The sequence below is a fragment of the Dipteris shenzhenensis genome, chromosome 18 (genome assembly GCF_047967505.1).
Source record: "Dipteris shenzhenensis isolate YYH24624 ecotype China chromosome 18, Dip_SZ_1.0, whole genome shotgun sequence".
Taxonomy (NCBI): Eukaryota; Viridiplantae; Streptophyta; class Polypodiopsida; order Gleicheniales; family Dipteridaceae; genus Dipteris; species Dipteris shenzhenensis.
Window position 1 is genome coordinate 52,957,178 of NC_141613.1, and position 23,691 is coordinate 52,980,868.

Genomic DNA, 23,691 nt, shown 5'->3' on the forward strand with positions numbered 1-23,691 from the left:
GAAATAACCCCGCAGGACAAAGCCTTAGCTTGGATTGATATGAGGTCAGCTATATCTATGTTCAAAAGAGGAGTGAGGACCTGGATGCAGCAATGGGATAAAGAAGAGCCAGCTAGAGGCATGTCTATCTTATCAAGAATCATTTCATTTGTCTGCTTACTTTGGTGGAAGGGGTGCTAGCCAATATGATTGACCTCTAATTGTGTTTGTTCAAGTGTGTGAAGGGTTAACCAATGGAGCTCGAGTGCCACTAGCTTGAGGAAGATAAGAGCTAGAGTTGTTTACTGGAATCGTATGGGAGGCAACTATTTGTTTGCTGGACTAGATGAGAAGTGGAGGTTGAGGAGATGCGCACGCTGATGGAAGCATAGGATTGTGAGATTTGGGTGGTCAAGTGTGGAAAGCAAGGTTTCTTATGTGGAAAGTGATGCGCAAATGGCTCCCTCTTAGAAGACAAATGGCCAAGTGGTTTAGTGTTATCTTTATGTGTCCTTTGTGTGGGAAAGTCTTTGAGGATGTTATGCACTTGGTATGGTCTTCCCCTATGTCTAGGCGAGTCTGGATGATCGTGGCCGGAGCTATCAGAAGGAATGATTTGATGGCTTTGTTCTCTTTGCACTCGAATTGGAAGATGATGGTTTTAGGGGATACCAATTGGTTGCCTTGTCCCTTGGCTGCCTATTGGCAATTTATTATACTAGCTATGTGGGGTGTTTGGAATAGCCAAGTGTTCTACCAAGGGGTGAGGGTGGGCTTTAGAGAGCAAGCTATGCTTGGACTCCTTAAGAGTTTCGTGTCTAATTTTCGAGGTGACTATTCGGAGAAGGGACTCCTTGCTAGGGGATCAATTGGGTGAGCTGAATCTATGTCTAGTTTGATATGCTAATAGACTCAGTGTGCCTTTCTTGGCATAGACTATGGGCAGTTTGCGTTGTTAAGATGGCCATCCCTTCTATATATTTTTTTGGGTCAATAAAAGCCATCACTTTTTGCAAAAAAGAGGTTTGAAGCATCTTACAATAGATTTGTAGAAACCTCAATTCAAATAATAGGCAAATAATTGTATTCAAAGACATATAAGGTGAATGATCATTTGGGTGAGCTGAATGTGTGTCTAGTTTGATATGCTAATAGACTTAGTGTGCCTTTCTTGGCATAGACCATGGGCAGTTTATGTTGTTAAGATGGCCATCCCTTCTATATTTTTTTTTGGGTCAATAAATTTTGCAAAAAAAAGGTTTGAAGCATCTTACACTAGATTTGTAGAAACCTCAATTCAAATAATAGGCAAATAATTGTATTCAAAGACATAAAAGGTGAATGGAAAGAACAAACTATGTGGACAAATTCTTTTGACTCTACATATTTATATCCATAGTAGTTTTTGTATGCATGTACTTTGACCTTCGTAAAAATGAATCATGTAAATGTCTTATGTACTTTGACAGTGCAACTCATTGTCAACTTTCTTTTTACGCCTTTATATTTTCATTAAAGAAACAAGAAAGGGGAAAAATGTAGTACCATATCTTCTTTCATGAGTTTGGCATCCTTGCTAGAAGATTACTGTAGGGATGTGATTTTCCACCCATTTCTTGATGAGACTAATTTATAAAAAAGGCACATAGATTAGATGCAAGTGTGGTCACGTTTAAATTGCATACCCAAGATGTCAAAGTATTTATAGGCATTGTCAAGAAATCATACCAAAATGTCATAGGCGAAGCTAGGGTAGGGCTACTCGAGTTACAAGTGCTATGGAGAAAGAACCGATTGTGGTTAGTTTGTAAACTGGGAACTGGGGTTAGGTGAACAAAGCGTTTGACTGGGACAAAGGGGACGCCGTTGTCCACTAGTACATTGAACTGAATTGAATGATTCATTCAATGACCTCACCGGCTCCGCAGTCCGCACTCCATCGTCGTCCATCACAGCTGCGCTTGGTTTCTCCCACTGGCCTTCGGCGTTGCAATCCAATTCGCTTCTTCATCACCTGTATGTCCATCGATCCCTTTCACAAATTCAGCTCCTAATCATATTGCTTCAATTCTTTTTGCCTTGTGGAGCGATTGGTCTTCCTATCGATTAGCGGACACTCTAATCGTTCGATTTCGACTTTCCATGTAATTTTTTGTGCGATGACTCGACTAGAATTTAGCACGATCAGGCGCAGAAAAAGCACTAAATTCTACTCCTCAATGAGAATGGGAGATTTGTTGATTCGTCTCCGGGAATTTCAGCAGTGTGTGTCTTTCACTGTGGCTGCTGCTGAACATATTGTCTGACAACAGGAGTCGGGAGTCGGAAGGTTCGTAAGCCGTCATTGTCGTTGCGCCTGTCGTATCGCTGTCCAAACTGCCCTCTTTTAGTTTCCAGTACAACTATTGCGGGCGGGATAGGGAGGGAGGAGCCACCGTCGAAGAGAAAGTGGAGGGAGATGAGGCCGGGGAGGAAGGGATTTTCTTGACGGGGACGATTATCGTGCATTGAGGCACCTAATTGAAAAGAAAAACGCGGAAGAAACGCACGACGAACCCATTACCGCCCGGTGCTCTGTGGTCAGTACGTGCTGCTCTTGTGAGCTTTTTAAAAACTTACTCGCGTGTAAACCTCTCATTTTGTTTTGCTGTGGTTTCGAGCTTGCCTTAATGAGATAGCCTGCGGAAGTAGTCTTTAGTGCCTCAAAGGACACTGCCAGATTCGGGCAAACCCACTCGGCGTTCTGTCTTCAGACGTTTTACCGAACTAGCATAATACCTAATGATGTGGTAGGCAATTCGGATGTCAAAGCTGCCATTTTATGTAAGGATCACATATGAAAATTTTAAGATATTAAGCGAGACTTCTAAATTAATTTGAACAGTGTTTGCTATGTGAGGTACGTTAGTAGTGAACCGCTGTCTTTCTAGGGAACTCTCTCTTCCGCTTCCCAAAAATGCCATTTGAAGGTAAGTAGGAACACCAGAATTGAATAAAACTTAGTTTTGGACTGCGCTGTATGGCAATGGAGAATGTTATGCTCGGTGTACCTATGCCTACAACGGTCTGATTTTGGACGATTACGATGCCTCGCAATGTTCTCTTCAGGATTTGCACGTTGTCTATGTTGAGCATCTCTCCGTCGTATTTTTTTTTTGTAAAGGCTATATTCAAGTAAAATGCTGAATAAGTTTACCCCGCTTTGCATTCTGGAATCTTCCATTGGCTTTTCTTAGAACATTTTTTATTGGTCAACGCTTATGTCTATCACAAACTTCTATCGTTTTTTCAAAGGGGACGGCAGGGGTGAACTTTTCAATTTCTTCTCCCTGCCCCCCCCCCCCCCGCTCTCTCTCTCTCTTGCTCGCTCGCTACCTCTCTCTCTTTCACTCTCTTTTTTTGGGGGGGGGGGACGGGGGGGATTTGAATTCTCGTATTCAATCTCTTTTCTGTGCTTTGCATTTGTTATAATTTCCTAAGTTGTTTCTATCTTAGTAATTACTCAGACACTTTCCTTTCTTGGCTTGGTTGTCGCTTCTAAAGAATGTGTGTGTGAGAGAGATATAGAGATAGATTGTGGATGTGTGTTTGATGTTGCGTTAATTCTTGTACAATTACAATATTGAGTACAGGTCTCACCTATAGATTTGAGATCTTTTAAATTCTTGAAGGCTGGATCTTACTTCAATGCCGATGATAATCAAAAGCATGCCTTTACTTGGTAAGCTGTTTCTTGCCGGTTGTCATTGTGTATGTCCATCTAAAGATTTTTTGCATTTGTGTGAAAAGCAGTGTGTGCACACCCACATGCATACAGGAATCATCAATTATATATTGTTGTCTTCGCCTTTGTTCACCAATGGATTTATCTTGAGACTGAAACACATCCTTGAGTCCTGTGCTCAATTGCAGCTTTTTCCTTTGAGCTTATCTCCTTTTCTACTGTAACAGAGGGTGATAGGATACATTTTTTGCGACTTGAGGCACTGTGAGCAGCCAAACTTTAGAAAGACCTCGTGAAGCGAATGCTGGTCAGAAAGGCAGGACGCAGGTTGCTGTGGCCAGAATTTCAATTTTCGAAAAAGGCATTCAAGGCCCTGAACCTATTACAAACGTTGAAAATGTCTAGTCTGGAAGAACCAATGAGATTTGAGCACATGCCTAAGAAGATGGACGTGGGGAAGTCATTTTCACTGCTGTCTAATTTTGATAAAGCAGCTTTTTGTGATAGCAGTACACTAGAAACAGCTCAAAGAAAGGTGGATAAAGATAGAATTGCATTTTCATATTTCGACAAGTGCACTCCAAGACATGACGATAGGGATTGCAATGCTGATGCCATAGATGAAAGGGACCGCAGCTCGTGTGAGGGGTGTGAAGACAGGTTAGCAGTTTGTTTCCTTTTGTTTTCAAGTATGCAGGGCTTGTTTTTTTTGGTCTTTTTTTGGTGTGTGTGTGGAGAGAGAGAGAGAGAGAGAGAGAAGCAGACTCCTGAATTTGAAGATACTCTTTCTTCCTAAGTTGTCTTCCTTTTACTTACATATGCATGTAGCATATCTTCTAAAGTTCGACTCTTTCTTATTGACCATCCGATCCAACATAATCAAATGTGCTCATACTTAAACTCGTTTCCAACTTTTGGAGGATTGTCCTCCAAAAGTGGCTTATCACAAAAGAGCGAGGATCAAGATCCCCACCGGAAGGCCAACGTCACATGCACCACTTTACTCGGGTGCAATGTAACACATTGGCTACATCAACAAGTGCATAATAGTTCCCTAATAGGAGATTTTGTCGTATGTTGTGACCCCTTTGTGAGCTCTTGTCCAGGGATAGTCAGGCACAAGCTACGTAAGTCAGCTTAGGTCAAGCCAGATAGTCAGTCTTGTTCACTGGCACCCACTGGAGAACAGTAGGTTAGTGTTTCCATCGTAAGGTTTAGTTAGATCTAGGTCATAGCCTAGGTTAGGAGCCCCAGAGGGGACCCAAAGGCTGACTAGGAAGACCCAAGGCAAGCAGGAAAGGCAACCTGCTAAGGCTGCCCAAAAAGTCCCTTGGCAAATGAGGCAAGGGGGGACTATTTATAGGCTGGAAATGCAGCTAGTGCAGGGGTGCATGTGACACACTGGCTACATCAACAAGTGCATAATAGTTCCCTTATAGGAGATTTTGTCGTATGCTGCGACCCCTTTGTGAGCCCTTGTCCAGGGATAGTCAGGCACAAGCTACGTAAGTCAGCTTAGGTCAAGTCAGATGGTCAGTTGTTCACTGGCACCCACTGGAGAACCATAGGTTAGTGTTTCCATCTTAAGGTTTAGTAAGGTCTAGGTCATAGCCTAGGTTAGGGTCCCCAGAGGGGACCCCAAAGGCTGACCAGGAAGACCTAGGGCAAGCAGGAAAGGCAACCTGCAAAGGCTGCCCAAAAAGTCCCTTGTCAAATGTGAGTTGTGCATGGGCTGCATGTGTCATAGTGAAAAGGGGTCCTGTGAAGACTGCTCCTAAATAGGTGTAGGACTGCACTATCTCCACTGGCTCGTCTCGATAAGTGAGAATGAGGGTGTCTCCTTGTCTTGAGAGCTCTATGATATCATGATGTATTGTCTCATAAGTGCTGTGTCCCTCTATAGTGACCTCATGAGCATATGATGACGTGTTTGGGGGGAAGTAGCATACTGCAATGAAGATCGGTCGGGCATCTAGCAATTGGACTCGTATCCACACATGACGTGCATGTTCCTCTCTTTGTATCACAAATATGAGTGGTCTCAAGTGTGTCTTGGAAAGGACAGCTACGCCTACAGAACCTCGTACTCCACTATCTCTCCTCAGTTCTCTCCTATGAGTTGACTACCAAGTGTATACTGTCACTGTGGGCAGCCCTCTCTCTGGGCTCTCAGAAGCACTCCATACAGCCATACTCAGTTTGCTCTGTGCACTCCCCTCCTGGACCCAACACCGTCATAATTCCCCTTCTCCCTTCTCCCCCTTGTCAACTCTTTCCCGGATAATCAATTTGCCATCCGTGTAGGCAGCCCATTTCCCTGCTTTCCTTGCTGCCATTACACATGTCATACCTTCCCTTCTGTGTTCTTGCTGTAGAAGCGTGAGGTCATCATCCAAGTAGATCTTGGTCCCCTTCAGAGATGCTCTCATGCTCATGAGGGTGGACCTATCTACCACAGTCTGGAGTTTCAGCACTAAGGGTCTTGTTGGTATCTCCATCTTCTCTACCCCCCAAGCTACCTCACACGTAAGGTGGACTCCCATCTTGGTGAATAGGGCTTGAGCATCTGCCATTGGGGTGTCTCCCACTGTGAAGCCTCTAACTAGGACATTCATGGCTTTGCTGGCCCTCCTTTTCTCTTCCTCTAATGTCTCAGATATGAGCTCTTTTTTAGGAGCTGTTGATCCTTTTTTGACCACTTCTGTCCATTCAAGCATCAGAGAGAGAGAGAGAGAGAGAGAGAGTGAGTGAGCGAGTTAATTTCTATCGGAGAGATCTGGTGAGAACTGGCATCATCGAGGAAGAAAATTGGTGATGGTTATGGGTCCACCTCTTCTCCTTGTAATAGCACCAGAGGTCAAGTTTGCCCAGTTGTGCACTATGGGTCTCTACTACGTCTCTTCCCCTACTGTCCGTGACTCGGGTTATCGGAGAAAAACTCTATGATTAGTCTGTATAGGCTCTGTTTATTAATTTCTATCGAAGAGATCTGGTGAGGATTGGCATCATTGAGGAAGAAAATAGGTGATGATAGGTTGCTGATGCTTAGCTTCATCAGTCTGTCTGGGTGCATATCTTCTCCTTGTAATCTGTGGGTCTCGGGAGGTAGCTCGTTGTCTAACAAGTGCTACTATCACTCCACGTCAAAAAGTAGAGGGGAGATGTTTGCAGCCCTCTTGTGAGAGTCCACCAGAGGTTGAAGTTGTCCAGTTGCGCACCATGGGTCTCTACTACGTCTCTTCCCCTACTGTCCATGGCTTGGGTTGAAACCGGCCTTCAGTTTCCTAAAGGGCAGTAGACTAGAACTTGCATTGCATTTTCATTACTCACAGCCACATTGCATCATTTCCAACCACTTAACGTTAAACAATACCACTTAGAAACAACTGGAGAAATAACTGGATGGAGGCTAGAGTGCCCCTGCTCAATGAAACCAAGTACAAGACACCACATTGGCCCCAAATACTTGGCGCCCCTTCCGGTATTTATTTATTTCTTTAGGAATGAAATTGGTACATACAACAAGTGTTGGAAAGGTCACCTCCCCATCTGTAAGCCCCCATATGAGGAGAGCATGGGGGAGGGAGACCTAGGGCAGTACCCAACAGGAAATGAGAGAAAGGGGCTGCCACATAGACAGCATCATGGCTGGCATGTGGGCAGCACATCTAGGACTGTTAAGAGCAGGACACAGGGCCAGGAAAGTACGGAGCAGAAGCAAGACAGTCTGGGACAGATTGCGGAGGATCTAGGACATGGAGGCGCACTGTTTGCAGAGGCGCAGACATGGCAGGGAGTGCAGGCTCAGATCTGCAGCAAGGAATGTGACTGGCAGTGTTGAGGTGGCAGGCCTTTTATAGGCTGCATATTTTCCTTGAATGGAGGGCCAAAAGCCCTGGAAGTTTGGGCCATAAAAGGCCTGAATTGTGAGCCCTTTAAGGGCGGTTTTTCCCAAGCAGTCTGGTCGGTTTTTACAGACTGAGTCGGTTTTACAGACTGGTCGGTTTTTTGGTGCAGGCCTTGGGGCCTATATAAAGAGGCCATTCAGCCTCATTTCAACATCATCTGGAGCAGCAATTCCACCAGCAGCAGGAGCAGCAGCAGGGCTATCTTTGGGCCTACAGTCAGGAGGAGAAAGTAGTACCTTGTGCTGCAGACTTAGCTTGCAGGAAGCTGCCCACCTAGACTGGTTTCCAGACAGCAAGGTGGAGAAGATCATTCTAGACGGAAAGTCTACTCACGCTCAAGGTGGAGCACGCGGACTCTAGTCTAGAGATAGCCAGGAGATAGGAGGACTTTTGTGGTAAGATTAGAGGACCACACCATTGGTGGGACTCTGGATCTGTCTCTTTTATTGTGTCCATAGTTGTGGACGGAAATATATTATTTGGTGGTTTCTCTATCTGATTGGTTCATTGTCTATTAATGAGTCTGCACACCTATTGAATGCACATAAGTAAAGAAGTCTGTGATTCCACACCCACACCATAAGTCTTCCGCTACGTGTACCCTCTGTTGGGTATTTTCTAACAACAAGGGTTCAACCTTGCACTGTTCCTCTCTGCAAATCCTCTACTTGTCTTCAAGGCATCTAATCCCAGTGCACCACTAGAATTCCCACTGGCAAGGCATACTCAGGCATTCACTTCTGATCTGACACAACTTAGAGGCATTCAGGCATCCAAACCACTGGCAAACTGAGCTCAAGGCAGCCTCAAGGCTATCACATGCATCCACACTGTCCTTAGGCCTTCCACAGGATCACCCTTGCCTTTGGGTGCTTCTGAGAACCTGTTGGAGTCGTGAAAGGACTGCACACAACACACATGCACTGCAAAAAGCTGCAAAGCAAGAAAGAACAAGGAAAAACCGAACCTGGAACCAACTCCTGCTGACTGTGGCAGAGGGGTGAGCTCCTTCCTCGCACCTATCCTCTATCCAAGCTCCCCGCAGGGTGCAGGTGTCTTCTAGCAATCAGGAGAAGAGAGAAATGAAGGTAGAGAGCGGAGGGTGAACAAGAAAGCTGTGTAGAGGAAAGATGGTTCACAGATCTGCCTTGAAATGATTGCCTCGGGATCTGTGTCTGAGTCCTCCTAAGAGAAGGTGCCAAAAGCAAGAGGGAAAGTTCCTCTTGCAGCCTGCACTAGGCCAAAACAGCTCCAGAAGCCACTACGCAGCCAAAAACATGTGCACAAAGGTCCAGCACAGCAAAAGACAACCCCAGGCAACTGTTGGAGGCAGCTGAACACGTCCGTACGGATTCCGTACAGCCGTATGGACGTCCGTACAGTCCGTACGAAAATTTTCCAAAAGTTCAAAAATGAGTCCTGGCACTTACTAGAAGTGTGTACTAGCCTTGGAATAGTCAAAATAGTGTTAAAACGACTGAAAACAGGCTTGAAACAGCTCAAACAGCTGAAAAACTGCACAAGAACAACTGAAAACGTCCTGCACCTCTGGGAGAGTGAGGGGAGAGAGATGGAAGGTGGGGGAAGGGCATGCATACACATGCTTGACAAATGGCACCTCCTCCTTGCTATTTGCTCCTTCATTAAAGTCCTAACCCCCATACCAAGGACAACGTTGGTTGTCCTTGGGCCCAACTTTTAGACCCCTCTTTTAAAGCCTTTGCCTTGCCCCTAGGACCTAGTGGTGCACTTTCTCTAGCTAGTCCCTCATGGCCAAACCATTACAACACTTAACCATGGTTAACCTCGAGTTAAGAGTAGGTTGAGTTACGAAGATACTTTACATCACTTTTCATGTCCTCTTTTCACGCCCTCGTGACATGGGTTATCGGAGGATCATTCTCTGGTTGGGCTTTGACAGACCCTCCTATGCGCTCGTATGAGCCAATCTCTATGTCGTTGGGTCTTGAGGGAGAAAATCACCATGCATTGGTGATTAGGATGGGCCAGGAAATCTTTGAGTGTGTCGAAACCCCTCCTAAATAGACAATGGTGTTTTCCCTGGATCTCACAGTACACAAGTCTCACAGTACACAAGGCAAATGTAAAGTGCTCCTATGTCTCAATCACATAAACTGTAGATCAGTCTCTCCCGTGGATGCCCTCAACCTGTCCTGTCTCAATCCGTAACCTATGAGATGATACTGAGAACTGCCAATCGAGATTCTCAGCGTAGTTTAGCCCGGTGGTTCGGTAAACCCCTCCTCCACGTTCCACAGTCAGTGATGTTTGCAGAAGTTGAGTTTTACCGTGAGCTCATGGATTTCTATCCAAGTCTGGTACGAGTAGATCTGTAATCGATCCTCTCTGATGACCTGGTTCAGTGTGAGTGGAGTGGATGGAGCCTCAAGGTGTCCAGGTCTGCAAACCATCTGTGTGTCTGAGCATACCAATGCCTCTGATCCCCCTCTTACCTCTGGGGCAGCCATGGTAGTCTGTGTCGTCCGGATGTCATGGTGCCGACGTCTCTAACTCTAGGAAGATATGTGGCCACCAGAAGGCTGCATCAATCTGTAGAGGGGTAGCCCCAAACTCTTGCTAGCAGAATACGATGTGGAATTGATGGCTTGCTATGGATCATCCGAGCAAGGAGTAGAATCTATAGTCTCTCTATGCAGGACCAGTTTGTTTGTGATGGATCTATCCCCACTAGGGACTGCCGTACATCACGGTTGATCGGACAAGTGAGTAAAAAGGAAGAGACGTGGAGTTTTGGAAATGAGAATGAAAGCACTGACCCTTTATCTGGCAAGTCCCATCCGACACGGCACGGCCTCTCAATAGCATGCTTTGGTACTCTCCCCCCCCCCCCCCCCCCCCCGATTATCTGTCTGTACTCCATTGTGTTTGTGTCTTTTCCTACTGTGTCTGCCTTTTTCCATATGCTGTTTTTGCATTCCTGGTTGTACAAGCTGTTACAAGGTATGCCTATGCTTCTCCCCTTACTGTTTGCGAAGCATTTACGTGTTGTTTTCTGCATTATTTGTGTCATGCATTTGTCCATGCCTGACAGGTTTGAAGCATCTGCCAATGTACGACTGCCTTTTCTAGTTCCTTCTCATAGATGTGTACCTTTTTATGATTCATTTTCAAACGAGGGAGTCCTGTTTGCTGTTTTTCTGCGGCGAACCTTATTCCAAGGATCCCCAGGGACCCAGGAGATTGCTCTTGGTCAGACTCTAGAGTATCTCCATCGATCCTGAAATATCTCACCAAGCGACTTGCATCTGGAATTAGGATCATACAGTCAATGACGCTTGAACCTTGAGGGCTTTTGCATGTGTAGCCTCCTGCTTCTCTAAAAAGAGGAGAAAGAGAGAAAGAAAGATATATTAAAGTCCACGGGAGGCCTCACGGGCCCATGGGACAAAGTACACAGAAAAATGAACTCATACAAGCCTCAGTGGGCTGAAGCAAAGGGTACGCTAGGACCCTTGCTGAGTACAATCTATGCTAACAGAATCATAATCATAGAAAAAGTCAACTACAATTGCATAGTGGGGCATATCAATTAATCTATCCAGGTGCTGGGACGAAACCAAAGCCTGGTATAGTGATCGCTTTCTGCGAAGATGTCTCGTATCTGCGTCTGTCGAGCTGTCTGGCACTGCGGTGGGGGACGCGGTCTCCTTGCTCTCTGGACTCTTTGGGCTATGTCTAGATTGACCCCTCGTCTCTGTCGGTCTCCCCTAAGGAAAGTTGTGATAGGTTGGACCTCAATGGAGTGTACTCTGGGGGGGGCTCTTTGTCGCACATGTGGCCTCTACGCCCCTCTCTTGGTGGTATTGTGCCGGCTGCACATCCAGACTGCTCTCATATCGGCTAGCTCCTCCTCCTCCACTCCAGTGTGTCCGAGGGATGACTCAAATGTATAGAAGTCTGTGACGTGTCGATGTGCCCGATCACCCTTTATGTCCTGTAGTGGTTTGACCATCCCCTGCTGCTCTCTGATTAGTTGTAGAAGTGTCTCCCTGTGTCGTTGCATCTCCATCAAATAAAGCTCGATACAGACCTAGTCATGGAAATGGATTAGTCGTTGTGACAAAGGATCGAAGCCACTCCCCTCTAGGTAGAGACAGTGGTAGCGTCCCCGAATCTCGTAGTAGGCTAGGCAAACACAAAGAAAATGCTCCTCTGTCTCAACCGTTGCCAGCAGACATAGCATGTAGACCCGTTACTCTCTGGGTATGCCCGTTGCTTTCCCTGCCTCAACCCTCAGCTGATGGAATGAAACCCGCATCTGACCAATGGCAATCCTCAGTGCATGGGAGACTCCTCAATCCTCGAGATACCGGGGTCTGATAATGAATCCCTCCTCTGATAATCTCAGGAAGTGGTCGCGATAAAACTGGGTCTTGGTGGGGAGCTCCTGGTCCTCTCCCCAGCCTGGGATGTGTGAAGTTGGAGGAAGTCGAACCGTATGATACGGTTGATCTCATCTCGCGGGATTGACTCAGGAGGTGCATCCATGCTGTACTGAAAGGGGGGAAGCTTGTCCATTTGGATACCGTGCCTGGCAAGCCATATAGATATGCGTGCATATCATATGTCTGTCCCGCTCTCTGCGAGTCATTTGAATGACTCTAGGGCCAACCTCGGAAGTCTCAGTGGATGAAAGTCACTGTTTGAAAGATGGCATCAACCTGGAGAGGTGTCATGGCGAACTCTGCCTGTACTATCTCATGTGGAACTGAGGGCTTACATCGGATCATCTTGGATCCCATCGTCACCTGTAGCCGCCCGAAGCTCCTCCAGTCTGTCCTTGGAAGAACACACTTCCATAAAGGTGCGGCATACATGACATTCGGTTGCACTAGTGTGTCGAAAAGCTAGCTCTTCGTCGGTGGATCTTGGAAGTGCGCCTGGAAACACTATCGCTCTAGTCTAGCCAAAGCACTACGCCCTCGTGTGAGCCATGCCTAGGTTGCATGTTTCATCGTGAAGATGGGTCGTGTGAAGACTATCCCCAAATACGTGTATGACTGCTCTATCTCCACTGGCTCACCACGATAGGTGAAACTAAGTCGGTGGGTCACTGCTCGTGAGGTGTTGAAGATCATAACCTTAGTTTTCCCAAGGTTGACCGTTAGATCTCTCTCTTTGCAAAACACCTTTAATTCCTCCACATCTCTCTGCAGCCCCTCCGCCGAAGAGGATACAAGGACTATATCATCAGCATATAACAATATCTGTATGAGGAGATCCCCTAGTAATGAGCCCTTGCCACCTAAGCGATCTATGAAAGATGTGATCTCATCAATGTAGAGTCCAAAGAGAGTCGGTGAGAGAGAGATCTGACGGTGCTCTCGACCCAATTCGATAGACCGCCTGTAGCACGGACCTTGCCTCTGACTAACTCATATAAGCCCATCACACCCCAAATCAGCATCTCTTGTAGTCTCCTGATCATGCAGGATCATGGAATAGTGTCGAAGGCCTTTGGAAAGTCTACGAAGCATGTGTAGACTCTCTGATGTTTGAACCTCGCCTCAATGATAGCTCTCTCTAGTACCGATCCATAGATCCATAGATCTTGGCTTGTGTGTGGCCAATCATGAGAGAGAGAGAGAGAGAGAGAGAGAGAGAGAGAGAGAGAGAGAGAGAGAGAGAGTTGGTTCAAGTAGGCTGGGGGCTACATGAGGGCAAAGGTGATTCAAAGTAGGTTGGGGGCTGCATGAGGGGAAAAGTAGGTCCTATTTGATAGGAGGTTATGTCAGTGGTTTCCTTTTCAGCCCTCTCACGAATCTCCCACTCCATCCAAACTAATTTAGGTATTTTTGAAAATTTTTGAATTGAATGGACCTACTGTTGAGTTTGTTTGGTTCAAATAAAGAATTTATTGTTTTCCAAGTCTTGTAGATGCTGGAATCGTGTTTATGATGAAGTGTATATGTGCTTTTATTCTGCACAAGTTTGTGGTTACAATAATGATGCGTAGCTGGCAGGCAGGACAGTCACCAGTTTCTTGTATGGTTAATTCAGCAGAAAAGTCACACGAAGACTCTTTAGTAGTAGTATGCTAAGACTCGAATTACTCTGCAAATTAAGTGTCCTTGAAAAAAGACACCAAGATTTGTTGGTGTAAAAAAGGGCGATCTTGATTGTTATGATGTAGTTGAGGCATTATGCATTCTCAGTTCAAAATTCTCTCCTTGTCAATGCAATGTTGTTTTACAGGGATCTGTTTTTGAAAATGGAGAATGGGAGACAACCACATTGGAAAGATTCTGCCATTTGTACCTCAAGCCTCAGGAGGATCTACCGAGAAAGAAGACACAGTTTGGAACTGAGCTCTGAACATCTTTGGCACAAATCAGAGTGCTCTCCTGACATGGCAGTTAGTGATCTAGGGGTGAAAACTATGGCTCAAAAGGTATTCTGTTGGAATTTAGTGTTTAATATATTTTTGGTGAATAAGAGATATAGGAGTGTCATCTCTTATGACACTTGAAATTGTGTTTTCTTTGCAGATATTCAGAGGTATTCCAAGATTTGTTAAAATTGTGGAGGTTGGGCCAAGAGATGGTTTACAGAATGAAAAGGCCACAGTTCCTACTCATGTGAAGGTAGACCTTATTAGAAGGTTAGCTGATGCAGGTTTAGCAGTTGTAGAAGCCACAAGTTTTGTCTCACCAAAATGGGTTCCCCAGGTACTTTGTCGTATCTTTCAGGAGTTTCCAGTTTGTGGAATGTCTGAACAACTTTTTCACCAAAGCTGCCTCCAAACCGATCTAACTGAGCCTGACTTTCGTGTGTTTTGGCTCTCACATTTAGGCTTGCAAAGACATGTACTTGCATTAAAGGTTTTTTGTCAACATGCATGAACTTTGAAAACAGAAGCAGCTAGAGAGATACGTGTCTCCCAATGACTTTAAGCTGCCTCCTTAGGTTGAGAGCTTAGATGAACAATTCAAATTCGTTAAATTAACTGTGTGGATCTAGTTACAAGTAGCTTTAGGTTTGAACGACCTTGTTTGGTGCCTAGAATCAGTTCTGAGAACACTCCTTGCTTCTCAAGTTCTTAAATTGAGCATCAGATGGGAGCTCAGGTGTAAGGTGTGCGCCTCCAGTGGGTGCTCCTAGGTGTTTAGTTCCCTTTAGTGGCGTGATTCCTTTGCTCTTAACGTGGAGTGGTGTGCAGAATATAGACGGACACAGGTGTTTTCCCTTGGTACACAGGTGTTTCAAAATGTTGATTGTTTGTTTCTTTCATTTAATCTCTGGAGCAATCCCTTGGCAATGTTGAGCATAGGTTTTACAAAATGCAGATTGTTTGTTGAAAACGAATGGTTTGATGCCAGCTAAGCGTGCCAAATTATATGCAGAACCTTTTATTGCTGACTTTATTAAGGAAGAACTAGGTTAAAGGTTAAGTGCGTTGCCCTATCAGCTAGATTTAGATTTAGATGCTCGTTTGGGAGAGACTAAAATGAAATCGTTTAGACTTCACAAGCGGTTGTAGCTTGAATGAAGAGATTTGGACTACTTTTTGATTAGCCTTCTCCTTTAGTGCTAGCCTTCGTCATGGCTGAGTTTGCCCTTCACCTCCGGAGTGCCGACAGAAACTCAGTACGAAGACTTTGTATAAATGGATGCTCAAGTATGTGTGGGTGTGTGGATTTGTATGTGTGAGAGCATACTTTTATACTATGGTCTACACCCACTGTTGGGCGCTGATGACGTCAGTGGGGATGTCATAGTAGCTAGTCCCTGCTATGCGTGATGGAGTTTATATTTTTCAATCCTATGAGTGACTCTCGTGAGATTGAAACTGCACTATGTTGTGTTTTTAGAGGATGAGTTTGGGAATGTTCCTGGATTCATCTAGGTATAGGTTAAAGGTTTAAATATTATCAGAGGTGACAGGAGAAGGTCTTTAAAGGAGATAAATTGTTTAGGAAAATATTGTGCAGCTCAGTCAAGATATTATAACTTCCCTGCAAGACCTAGAGAAGAACCTGAGGCGGGTGATTTGGAGCTATAGCTCAAATGAAGATCCTTTGAGAATACATATGCACAATTGCCAGGTGGCAACAGCTGCACATCAACTTGAAGAAATGGAGTAAATCGAAGGTAGTGCCTCGACTTCATCCTTCAGTACCATTGTCCAGGGACGAAGCAATATTGACTGGTAGTAAACCAGCATGGTGACTCTAGGAAGCGATAATGCCGTTCGCCCTGAAGCAACGTCGTATACAGAGTTGTGGGAGCCATGATCGTGAGCTGCAACGTGAGAACATGAGTTGCATACTTAAAGCAATAGTTGCTAGACATAAGAAAGTCCTGAATAGAAGCAAAAAAACTAAGTATCTATAGACGAAGCAAAAGCAATGACTAACAATAGGAAAGCAAACTCACCTGTGTTGTTGTTGATTGAAAGAGGCTAGTCTACAACAGATTAGTGAAGTTCTGAGAGTGGAGAGAAGACACAACATTGGAGAAGGCTAAAAATTGATAGAATGGATTGTACACTATGTGAAGTCAAAGTAACTGTGGGTTTTGTAGGAAACCCTTAACCTAAAGTAGGGTAAGTCCTAGAGGAACTCATGGCATAGTGTTGCATGTACGATGCAAAAAATTACTATTGCATCAACTTCAACTTATGGAGAAATAGCTGGTCTCCATTTATCACTCATTGTGAGGGTTACCTCTACAAGATCAATAGTTTCAGCATAGATATGCTATTAACTTGTTGCATTAGGCATTGAAGGTTACAATGCCAATGGTATGGTAATGTATGTTTGTCCACTAGGTCTGGACTTCCTAAGGTTAGGATCAGAGTTTTCTACACAACCCAAGTCCTATGCTTTTGGATGCTGGAGGCTCGTTGGCATGGACACTCTTGTGTTCTGCTTCTTCTTGCTCTCTTATCTCTTCAGTTAGTGTCAGCCTCCTTCTTGCATCCCCACCTCAAGTAGTGCTCGTCCAGTGCAAGGAAGAGGACTTGGACCGAGAGAGGAGCTGCCAGCTCCTTGTTTGTAGCTGACTACATCAATTTTGCAGCAAGCTCTAGCTCTTTGCAAACAGTGCTACAAAGAAGTGTGCCCAAGAGCAGCACACTGATTTGCCGCCATACGCTTTTTTGGATCCAGGGAAGGCGATTAGCTCGCTGCTTATGTGCCTGTCACTCAAGGACACACTCAATAGGGTGGTGTAGTATTCTTGTGCCCTTGTGACCTTTGCTTCAGCTCATTACCAGTGAACCATTTGCTGCTCTTTTGATATTCCCAAAGCCTTTCTAGGTGTTAGGGTGGGTAGCATTGTTTTTGCTGCCCAAAAATAAACTAGCTTTAGTTACTTGCAGCTCAACAGGGGTACTTATGTAAAGAGTATCTTTATTTTTGTATTTCTCCTCCCTATTAAACAATAGTGGTTTAACAAACTATAAGCACTAGTGTGATTACTCAACACGGAAGTGCTCTCACCATGTGGCATCATAAGATTATAAGTTTTCTTGTGCAATGATTCAATTTTAAGCTTAAGCTGTTGGAAATCATGATAAGGGATACCATACATATTGTAATTAATTCAGAGGTCAGTTTTATGAGCTTGAGGAGAGGCCATAGACACATTTTGGCTCTCTGTCGCTCCAATACTACCTCTAAGTGCATGAGAGGATTACATGATTGAAAAAGATGAAGAAAATTAAGAACTATTAGAAGCTAAAAATTGAAGCTATTTGAATTTTATAACATAGCTTTTGTCCAAATTATTTTGTCAAGGTGACAAAGTCCTATCAACCAATGCCTACAACAAGGGATTTTTGGGATGTAGTGCTAGCCCTTGTCACGGCTGAGTTTGCCCTTTACCTTTGGAGTACTGACAGAAACTTAGTACGAAGACCTTTGCATAAATGGATGCTTGAATATGTGTGGGTTTGTGGATTTGCAAACGAAAGAGCTTATGTTTATACTATGTTGTATACCTACCATTGGGCGGTGATGACATCAGCATGGATGTCATAGTATCTAGTCCCTACTATGTGTGATGAGGTTTATGGTTTTTAACCTTGTGAGTGACCATCATGAGGTTGAAACTGCACGATGTGTTGTGCTTTTGGAGGATGAGTTTGGGCATGTTCCTGGATTCATATATATATATGTGTGTGTGTGTGTGTGCGTGTATATATATATATATATATATATATATATATACCAATTCCAGATGACATTCACAACTTCATCAAACAACGTCTTATAGAAAGGATATGAAAGTTTCCTCGAATTAAACCTACGAATCACGCTCGTCTAAGCATGTATGTACTTGTGCATTCACAACAAGCTAGAATCGATGCACAAGGCAGCGCACTAACTCACATCATGTGGCTCTTGTATTGCTCAGATTGAAAACCTTGACGAATACTAGAACCAACAACCGTCGATATAAAAAGGTGATGAAATATTTCACTCGGGATCAAGTCTGATACCAAGCTCAATGAAAGCCGTCCTTGTAAATATCTATTAGATCTGAGGATCGTCAAAGAGCTTGCACTTGTCATCAACAATGAAGGTTGTAAAGAAATGGAGAGTATATTGTGACCTAGAGAGTATAGTGCAGAGAGAGACACCTGCAATTTATCGAGCGTATTATACTTTGCGTCATGTGAGCTGAATATTGAGGCGTCCATCAAAACTTCTCCTCGAGTAGTAAAAGATTTTTGCTGTCATTTTGTAGATGATATTGTGTAATTTATTCCACGAATCACTACAAATGCTCAAAAAGATTGAAGCCCTTTCAGTTCATAAAAAAGCCGCCTTTGCCATATGAAGATTCGACTGAATACTGAAGACCAAGCAACTAATGGAGACAACTAAAAACGAGACCCAGTGCCAAAAACTCACCTTTGGAGAGGGTGCACCTTCATCTGCCTTGTTCTTTCCCTTACTGACGGGCTGAACAGGAGGCATTGCTGAAACTGAGCACTCCCCACACAACATACCCGGAAAAGAGCTCAGAAATGCGCATTGACTTGTGTAGGCGGGGCAAGCGTGGAGGTTTTGGTTCTCCTGGCAAGCACAGGGCAAGGCAGGCATGAAAGTGTGTCGACGCAAAGTGTGGAGGGAAAGACGTGCATCGAAAACTGTTGTTGTATGGGTGATGGCAAGCTGTTAACAAGTTTTAAATTTCAAACACATTCATATTCAATACCACTTGCTCAAGGCTTCACAAAGCCGGTTACAAGTGTACCACCTTAACGTGCATGTACCCAAAACTCATTTGCCCTTAAATAACCATGTAAAAGTGGGACTTTTGGAAGCTAAGACCCTCAATACTTCCCCCATATTATCTCCAAACTCTCAATTGCATCATTTTTCTTATGCACATCCCCAAAATGCACTCAAACTATGCTCTGTGCAAACATTTCTCAGAAAAAACAGCAAATGCCACATTGCGAAGTAGTATAACCCTAGACTTTTGTCGAGCACAACTAGTGATAGCTGCAAGGTAAAAAGGCTTATGGCGATGTGAAGACAACTGGATACGATGAGCTATGGGTGATACCTCGCCTCGGTCGATCTCCCCTAAGGAGAGCTGAAATAGGTCGGACCTCGATCGTGTGTGCTCTGGTCGCCTGTCGTGCCGTGTACGATCTCTTTGCCTCTCATCGAAATTGTTTCTTTGCCTTATTTTCCCTCTTTTGCAAATTTGCAGCTTGCAGATTTGCAAATGGGAAGACATAAAGGGCCAAAAGGGCAATTTGTAGAGGCCTTAAAGCCTTTGGGGAAGGACCAATACACTGGTAAATGTAAATACTGCCCTCATTCATGGGATGGAGGACCGACCCGTATAAGGGCACATTTTCTTGGGCTTGGGGGTTGAGAAGTGTACCGCTCCTCCCGAAAATGTGAAAGGTACTTGTCGAAGATTGCAGGCAAAGGCAGCTCTGAAAACGGCTGCAAAACAACTTGATGAAGATGTGGCTGAATTGAGGGATGCCTCAGTGAGTGGTACTGCAAGTGGAAATGCATCTTCCAGTGCATATGAGCCAAAACAAAAGAAACAAAAAATGTCAAAGGGAGCCTTGGCCAAGGCATGGGAGTCACAGGCACAAAACAATGCATACATTGCTCTCCGTCATTTTTTCTTTGCAGAGGATATTCCTCATTGGAAGGTGAGGAGCCCTTATTTTTTGGAGATGGTTCGTGCCATTGGCCAAGTTGGGCCTACCTTCAAGCCTCCATCCTACAATGTTTTGCGCACAAAGGAGCTAACTAATGAAGCAGTATGCATACATCAAGAGATGCTACAGTTCGGGGATAAGTGAAAAAAATATGGTCGTAGCATCACTTGTAATGGCTGATGTGACACTCGACGCCGGCCTAGAAGCAATATCATGGTCTCATGCATATTTGGCTGAGCCTTCTTGAAGTTCGTGGACACAAGTGGGCAGTATAAGTCAGGGTAGTACATTTTTGGGATACTGAAAGATGCCATTCTTGATGTTGGGGCTGAAAATGTGGTGCAGGTGTGTATGGACAATGCATCTAATTGTGTGCGGGCATGAGAATTGGTGGAGGAAGAGTGGCCTCACATTTTCTATACTAGATGCACATGCATTGCCTTGACCTCCTGTTTGAGGACATTGGAAAGCTTGCATGGGTGAAATCAGTGTTGGTACATGCTAACATGATTGTGACATTTGTTACTTAGAAACACACCGTGTTAGCAAGAAGGAATTGGTGAAACCAGTACAAACACAGTTTGCTTACATGCTTATCATGTTAGCAAACTTGTTGGATGAGAGGGTATACAATGGATTGCGCCACATGGTTGTCAGTGATGAGTATTGCAAGAAGAAGGTGTCACGCATTGTGATAGCACAACAGGTGTCTTCTGTTATATTGGGTGCTTTATTTTGGCAGGATGCAAGACTCATTGTGAAGCTTTGTGCACCTATTTTGAAGATCCTTCGCGTGGCTGATAGGGAAGGGGCTACCATGGGACTTGTATATGAGCTCACTGATCGGATGGTCGAGAAGATAGCAACTATTGATGGGATTAGCTGGCTAATGTTAGAGCCTTGTGTGTTGATAGGTGGGATATGATGCACTCTCCATTGCATGTGGCAGCTTTTGTTCTCCATCCTATTTGGAGAGAGAAAAATCTAGATGGTGACAAGGAGGTGCATGATGCGTGGATGGATGTCATAGAGCGGTACACGAAGTATATTGTTGACAGCCATGGCACCTTATGTGATGAGTTGGATATTTACAAGTCCATGTCAGGCACATTTGCTCATGCGATTGCGAAGGATGAAAAGAGAATGCACCAAGGGGTGAAATGGTGGGAGACATTTGGGGCTAACACACCAAATTTGCAGGGGTTAGCTCTTTGAGTGCTCTCACAAGGCACATATGCTTCTCCTTGTGAGAGGAATTGGAGCCCATTCTCTCTTATCCATACTAAAAGAAGGAATAGGCTGCTTCCAAAGAATATCGAGAAATTAGTATACATCCATACTAATTTGCGTCTCATCTCCAAAATCAAGGAAAGGGGATTTGAGAAGATAGAAGTGACCCTGGAAATGATCAACAAGGAGAAGGATGATGATAGACTGCCCGATTTGCAAGCGGATACAGAGGGAGAAGAGATTGCAGCCCTATTGTTACACTTACAGGAAGGATGGATGTTGCTGCAGCTTCAAGAAGCACTAGTCATTTGGAGTCCCATGGCGAGGCAGATGAGGATGATAGTGATGATGATGAGGAGGAAGGAGGGTGTGGGCATTGATGCAGATGATGATGAGGATGAGGATGAGCAAGAGGATGAGGATGAAGATGCAGCTTGAGGCTTGAGCCTCATCAGTTGTGAATTGTCATGCATTTCAGGCTTTATTTCCGGGCTGTGGCAGCCTTTTCTTTATGATGCTTTGCCTTTCTTTGGTGTAGTTACTAGTACCTACTTCCTTTGATCATGATGTTTTGGTGTAGTATTGATGATTGATCTATAATCTATGATTCCATCATTTGACACTATGTATCAAAATCTAGAATCCAGATGACTACGGTCTTTGGAGGAATCCAGATGACTACGGTCTTTAGAGGCTGGAGTCTTTCATGAATGATGAATCACGACTCATGAGTGATGACTTTAAAATTAATACAAGTTTCAAGTATCAAGCTGAAAGTTTAATACCTCTATGTCAATTTAATGTTTACAATCTATATTTTTCTGATTTTTTGGGTGTAAAATTAGGGTCACGTATGTTTCAGCCCCAGGGGCTGAACCATACTCCAATTATGCTTCTGTACTCGTATGACATATGCATATGGTAACGTATGGAAAAAACAATGGACTCAGCACTTGCTGCTTACTCCAACAGCCGTCCCATGCTTCTGCTCCGAATTGTTGCCTCAAATCACTGTGGTCAGACAGCCCGTAACTGCTGTGACATGTCATCGTGGGCAGGCTGTTCAGACCTCCGAATTCCTCAGCCTTGGCCCACTAGCCCAGATCTCCACAAACAGTCTACTGAGAACTGCTGCATCAGATTGCCATGGGTAGACTGATCCTGCTGCCTCAGGTCGCCAGTGGGCAGGCCGCTCCTGCCGCCTCAGCAATCGCCTAGAACCAGCCCTTCAAGGGCCTCTTTTACAAGTCACCTTGATTTGTCCCTGCCTGTAGGTAATCCATCAAACAGATGCTGACCACTAGGGGAAGGCCACAACTTGGAAAAGGCTGTTGCGAACAGGAATCCGATCAGCACAATGTGTCCACACTCTGGGCAGACACCTCCGAACTGTTCCTTGCTTCTCTACTGCAGCACGCCTTGAACCAAACGCAGGAGTCACTGACCAGCCGTTGTGCTTGGAACTGTAGCCTCAGGTCGGCCTGGACAAACCGCTCCAAAGCTCCAAGAAGCTGTGCGTTAGCTCGTTGTGAACCAGCCTTGCACGCAGCAAACCAGCCCTTTGTAGCACCTTGGCTCTACATATAGACGCGAACCCCCTCGTAACTATACGTGCGAGGGCTGCTTTACCCCTTCCCGAGGGGACCTCCGCGCCTTTATTCGACATCTTTTGTATTTTGAGGTTTAGAAGCAGTTTCTTTCTATCTTAAATGGTGCATTCTCCCTATCAACTAGATTTAGATGCTTGTTTGGGAGAGACTAAAATGAAATCGTTTAGACTTCACAAGCAGTTGTAGCTTAAATGAAGAGATTTTGGACTACTTTTTGATTAGCCTTCTCCTTTAGTGCTAGCCTTCGTCATGGCTGAGTTTGCCCTTCACCTCCGGAGTGCCGACAGAAACTCAGTTCGAAGACTTTGTATAAAAGGATGCTCATGTATGTGTGGGTGTGTGGATTTGTATGTGTGAGAGCATATTTTTATACTATGGTCTACACCCATTGTTGGGCGCTGATGACGTCAATGGGGATGTCATAGTAGCTACTCCCTGCTATGCGTGATGGAGTTTATGGTTTTCAATCTTATGAGTGACTATCGTGAGATTGAAATTGCACTGTGTTGTGTTTTTAGAGGATGAGTTTGGGAATGTTTCTGGATTCATCTAGGTATATATAGGGTTTTACCTTGCTCGCTTGAATAGGGTTTTCCCTCGAGATGGGGGTTTACTCCAACAACAGGGTTTTCCCTCTCAGAAGATTCTTTAGGTTCATTTTCTACTTTGGGGAGATATAATTCCGATCATTATTTGTACATGTAGAACAAGTGGTTTCATTTCCTCTTTTCCCACTCCATCTTTCAGATCTTGCACCCCACCCCGATTCACCGACTAATTCAAGTCCCATTCAATCTTGGAGCAATCTTTCTGCGGATTGTCTACAGGTCATTTTCACGACCACGCATAATGTAGAATGTATATTCAACAGGTGGAAGTGCAAACCGAAAAGAAGAGATTCAGAAAGGTTATCTTGGCTCTTGCGAAATGAATTTGGGCCATCTAAACACAATGGGCTATCCGCCGCGGCATGCAATGCCAGTATTATTTCCCATGTTCAATTAGTGATGCATTCTCATTAGATGGTCAGTGCATTTCTTAGGGGAATTATGTATGATA

General features: G+C 44.6%; 1 protein-coding gene and 1 pseudogene across 5 annotated transcripts in view; both read left to right on the forward strand.

Annotated features, from left to right (window-relative positions):
- Positions 1-1,884: 1,884 nt before the first annotated feature.
- The window catches only part of LOC147891412 (Aldolase superfamily protein), a 31,763-nt gene continuing 9,956 nt past the window's right edge, over positions 1,885-23,691 (forward strand). The window contains exons 1-5 of one of the 5 annotated variants that reach the window (XM_087389366.1): positions 1,885-1,995; positions 3,612-3,700; positions 3,931-4,363; positions 13,849-14,044; positions 14,142-14,321. In XM_087389366.1, the coding sequence (XP_087245492.1) occupies positions 4,005-4,363; positions 13,849-14,044; positions 14,142-14,321 (735 nt within the window). In that variant the 5' untranslated portion in view covers positions 1,885-1,995; positions 3,612-3,700; positions 3,931-4,004. Of the gene's footprint in view, positions 1,996-2,038; positions 2,124-2,467; positions 2,559-3,611; positions 3,701-3,930; positions 4,364-13,848; positions 14,045-14,141; positions 14,322-23,691 lie in introns of those variants that run through there. The other 4 variants (XM_087389370.1, XM_087389369.1, XM_087389367.1 and 1 more) reach the window with 4 other exon arrangements.
- On the forward strand, positions 20,714-23,637 carry LOC147891413 (uncharacterized; annotated as a pseudogene).